At 44.5% G+C, this 4,967-nt stretch overlaps 1 protein-coding gene across 1 annotated transcript; it reads left to right on the forward strand.

Moving 5' to 3' along the window:
- The first annotated feature begins 1,820 nt into the window (after nucleotides 1-1,820).
- LOC147853267 (uncharacterized) lies at nucleotides 1,821-4,492 on the forward strand. Its single transcript, XM_087333658.1, has one exon. It carries the CDS (start codon nucleotides 2,390-2,392, stop codon nucleotides 3,890-3,892), a length of 1,503 nt encoding a protein of 500 aa, XP_087189784.1. The 5' UTR covers nucleotides 1,821-2,389; the 3' UTR covers nucleotides 3,893-4,492.
- The last annotated feature ends 475 nt before the right edge of the window (nucleotides 4,493-4,967 follow it).

Here is a 4,967-nt window from a genome sequence, read left to right on the forward strand (position 1 = left end):
GGGCAAACATCCAACAATTGTTGTCACTCAAGGGGATCCACGGGAAGGAAGATATGTGGTCCCAGGTACAAGGCCCCTGTACCATTAGCCTCTGGTGCATTCATAGGCTTTCCATCAACTAAGGTCGAATGCCATAGGCTTTTCGGGTTTGTATGTGGACCCGGATTGGATGTATGATATGAGGATTTGGTCAAATTCCATGCTTTTGTGTGTTTGGCTCAGAAGAATACAAATGGAGTGAGCGAGAGACATGACGACGATGACATTGGATTGTGCTGATAAAGCTCTCACTGCTCTTTATGAAATACCAGGGTCCGAAGAGAATTCCTACTAGAGGCCGGGGCTTAAATTGACAAGAGCATTAGCCGAACACGAAACGGAACGAACAAGGCCGAAAAAGAGAATGCCATGAGGAGACCTTTTTCCCTGATGGCAGCATCGATGATTAGGGTTTACGGTTTAGGGTTAGGGTTTAGGGTCATGGATACCTATCAATGAGAGTGAGAATCGCAAGCAAGTGGGGGACATATGTGTGGATGGGGATGAACTCCACCCACAAAAAGTCTATGAGAAGAAATGAATTGAGAGAAAGAGACAGACAGACAGACAGACAGAGAGAGTGGATGGGGGGACCCAATCTAGAAATAATCATTAGTTCCTGAGAATTATAAAAATAGTCCCCCCCCCCCCTCCCTCCCAATTCTCTAGAAATCAAAAGGATCGGATAAGGATATTGATGATGACGAAGATAAACATAAAAACAAATAGGTAGAATAAGAATTAAATACATCAAAATAGAAAATGGAAAAAGAAAATATAAACAAAGATAGAATAGGAATAGAAATAAAAAAATGAATATAAAAATGCAAGAAAAAGAAAAGAAAAGAAAAGGAAATGGAAATGGAAAGAAATGCAAATAAAAAAAGAGGCTTTGCATTAAACAAAAAGCAAAATACATAACGGAATGAAAATGTTAAAATAAAATTATAAATAAGGCTAAAAAAACAATTAAAAAAGAAATAAATGACAAAAAAGGAGATGAATTAACGTAAAAATGAAAAAGAGAAAAACAATAAAAATAAATGTACGAGTTTTAAAAAAAAGAAAAGAAAAAACAAAACATAAATATCTTTTTGGCGCCAAGTTCACGTGGAGAGGTAATCCGTCACGTGGCGCGAAATGGACACGGGCAATGAGAAAGCGCCACGTGGAAGGGTGGGCCCCCCCCTCGGACCATTTGTTTCCTCATCTCTAAATTAAATGCCTTTGCTGCAGATAATAAAAGAAAAAATTGGAAAAAAGAAAAAAATTGAAAAATGAAAAATGAAAAATGAAAAAGAAAAGGAGGAAAAAAAAAGGAGAAAAAAGAAAAAGAGAAAAAAGAAAAAAGGAAAAAAAAAGAAAAGGAAAAAAAAGAAAAAGAGAAAAAAAAGAAGAAAGAAGAAAGGAAAGAAAGGAAAGAAAAAAAAAAGGAGAAACTTGAAAAATGGGAGAATTTTGGAAAATGAAAAACAAAACGGAAAAAGTAGAGAAAGAAGAAGAAGAAGGGAAAAAAACAGATATTAAATTTTGTGGTTTCACACTTGTCCGGCCAAAGGGCTGGCCGCCCGTATATAAACGCCCACCCAACGCCTCTTCTTCTTCTTGACACCACTACCGCCACCACCGCTTCTCCTCCTCTGTTCTGTTCTGCTCTGCTCTGCTTCTTCTCCTTATCTCTGCAGCTTCCATGGCTTCTCTCACTCTTCTCTACTACTACTGATCATACCCCCGCCTTCTTCTTCTTCTTCATATCTGTCTCCTTCCTTCCTTCCTTCTCTGTAACCTCCCGCTGGTGCGCTCTGTTAATCTCTCTCTCTGCTACATTCCTTGCTGTTTCTTTTGAGCTCCTTTACCTGCTGCCATGCCTGGAATCCTCGTCGATTCTTCCCCTTTCCCCTTCGATTACTCCGCTTCTGCTGCTCCGCCATTCTTCCTCCACCCCACCTGCTCCGCCTCTGACATTCCTCCCAATCCTTCCTTGATCCCCCGCCATGGACGTAGCAGTAGCCACTTCTCTCTGCCCTACCACCATTCCTCCTTGTCCAGCTTCAATGGCGACCTCGCTGGCGCAGATCGGAATCTCGGCGACGGCAGCCTTCTTCACCATCCCCATCCCCATCATCGCATGAGTAATCTCGGGCTGAACAGCGTCTCGGAAGCGTGCAATCCTCACGACGCCTGTGTCGGCGACGATCAGAGCCCGAGTAGCTTCAGCTATGGCAGCAGCTCCATGTTCGCTGGGGGGGATGCCATCATGTACTCTGATTCGCACTACGGAGAAGGAGACGGCGCCATGTCTGATTCTCCGACGGCGGCGGCATCGAGCCGAGCTCTGTGGGCGAGCGAAATGGCGTCTCTGCAGAGGTTCCTGCCATCGAATCGAGAAGCAGACAAAGAAATGATGGAAGAGGAGGAGGATTGGGGCTACTACGCAGAGCACGCAGGGGACGCCATATCGCCGAGATCTGTGACTGCATCTTCATCACCATCGCCATCTTCATCGCCATCGCCATATCTGGCTATGGCGGATACCTACACCTGCGACGATTTCAGGATGTATGAGTTCAAGGTGAGGAAATGCGTGAGGGGGAGGAGCCATGACTGGACGGAGTGCCCATTCGCTCACCCAGGAGAGAAGGCGAGGCGCAGAGATCCTCGGAAGTTCCATTACTCAGGCTCTGCGTGCCCAGACTTCAGGAAAGGCCTGTGCAGGCGAGGAGATGCCTGCGAGTTCTCCCATGGCGTCTTCGAGTGCTGGCTCCACCCTGCAAGGTATCGCACCCAGCCATGTAAAGATGGAAGGTCCTGCACTCGCAAGATCTGCTTCTTCGCCCACACTGTCCAACAGCTCCGCCTCCTTCCTTCCCCCGCCATAGCCACCACTCCTCCTTCATCTTCTTCATCTTCTGCTTCATCTGCTTCTTCTAGCCCCACAGATCCCACCTCTGCTAATCCTGCTTCTTCTTCTTCTTCTTCTGCCGATGATGGACCAAACCCTAGCTTTTCCTCCCCCCTGTCTCGCCCCCCCATCCGTCTCCTCCTGCAGAAGCTTATTGATCACAGCCCCTGCCATAGCTCTACCCCTACGTCTACCCTCTCGCCTCCCCTCTCCCCTTCTTCTTCCTCTGCCTCGCCCCCCATGTCCCCTGATACCTCCATCTTCTTGGCCAATCCTCGTAGCTTCTACTCCCTCCTGCAGAATCACAGCTCGCCTTCCAGCCCCCTCTCTGCAGTCTCTCCACAGACCTATCATACTTCCTCTGCCTATGATTCCTGCCCTAACCCTATTCCTGCGCACAACCGAATCCATTTGAATCGCCTGCAATCTCTCCCAACCCTAACTGTCCCTCGTACTGCTCCTTCTGATCCGCTCACTGAAGCTACTCTCAGTCTCGATCTTGATTATCATCACACCGCCAATTCTCCTGTCAGTGCGAAGCATTTCTCTGCTTCATCTCCATCTCTGCAGAACACTAGCGATCTTGTGAATTACCTGCAAAACCTGCAGCTGAGGAGCCGAGCCATATCTGAAGTTCAGAGGATGAATAACAGCCTGCCATCAAGCCCTATGATGCGGAAATCTGAGTATTCTTCTGCACAGAGATTGGGTAACAGTAATGGTTCTGTATCCCAAGGCGGCTTCTTCTGCAATAGTAGCTCGCATCCGGGAGCTTCTTCTGCCATAGCTTACATGCGTCAAGCAGAGACAGATTCCGTGCTAAATAACGTGGGCGGGGTACAGTCAGGTCGAGATTTCAGGGCTGATTTCTATGGCAAGATTGGGAAAGAGAATGGAGTCGGGAATGAAGAAGATCCTGATCTCGGATGGGTGAGCGAGCTCATCTCGTAAAGTAAATATATAGAATCTGCAGAGATGATCATCGTCTGTCTGGTCATTACAGCAGAAATTGTTCCATATATATCTATGCCTGTGTATATATTATGCTGATCCGCATCGAGCTCTGCAGTGGATATGGCGTTCCTTACCCCCCAGTGAAAGCTTCTCTCTTCTTTGAGGTTTCTTCTCGCCTCCTGAAGCGTCTGTAGCCTGCAGAAACATCTGTCTTTTAATTGCAGGTGGAGACATAGCTGATCTCTTTGCTTCCTGTTGAAGATTACTGCACCTTCTTCTCTTTCTTACTGCATTTTCTTTCTGATTATTAATTTTTATCGCCATTGTAATCGCTAAGTATGGCCCATTTCATAACCCCCCGTTAATTCAATTCAGTCTTTTAACAAACGGAGCAGATGTGTCCATTGCTTCTCTGGTGATCGATCAATCTTCTGCTTTATTTCCTTCTCTAATCTCTCTGTACAGGCAGTCCTGTAATTTGTTTGATCTCTAAGCTATATGGGTTAATCTGTTCTGTATGTTTCTTCCTACCGCCATAGCTATTCTCTTATTGCTACCCTGTTGTCTGTTCCTCTCCAATGGACGTAAAGCTATCAAGAAAAATGGTTCTTGTATTTATTCTATCAATGAAGTCAGGATCTTTTTTGTATAGATTAAAAACATTTCCATAGCTTATAATCTGTTCTCTTTTCTTCTTCAACTGTATTCCTCTCTGTCTCTTTCTTTCTTCTTGTTCAGTGATACAACTCATCAATGTCTTTGTTTTGTCCATGGAAACTCTCCTTTACCCCAGTATTAGAAGAAACACTCAGAAAAACAAATCTCTCTTTCTCCCCAATGCACTGATTTTATTTTTTGGTAGTGTGTTAATTAAAGAGTTCAAAGTTACACATGCACATCTACAATACATAGTAATCTAATGTTGAAGAATTAATACACAATACACATACAATCCATGAGTAATTTGATGTTGAAGAATTCATACATAATCCACATATACAATACACAAGTAATCTAATATTGAATTAAGACATCCACGTATACAACAATACATGAGTAATCTAATGTTGAA

The sequence above is a fragment of the Azolla caroliniana genome, unplaced genomic scaffold (genome assembly GCF_043228905.1).
Source record: "Azolla caroliniana isolate FFs.n. ecotype wild unplaced genomic scaffold, voAzoCaro1.0.p SCAF_17, whole genome shotgun sequence".
NCBI classification, from domain to species: domain Eukaryota; kingdom Viridiplantae; phylum Streptophyta; class Polypodiopsida; order Salviniales; family Salviniaceae; genus Azolla; species Azolla caroliniana.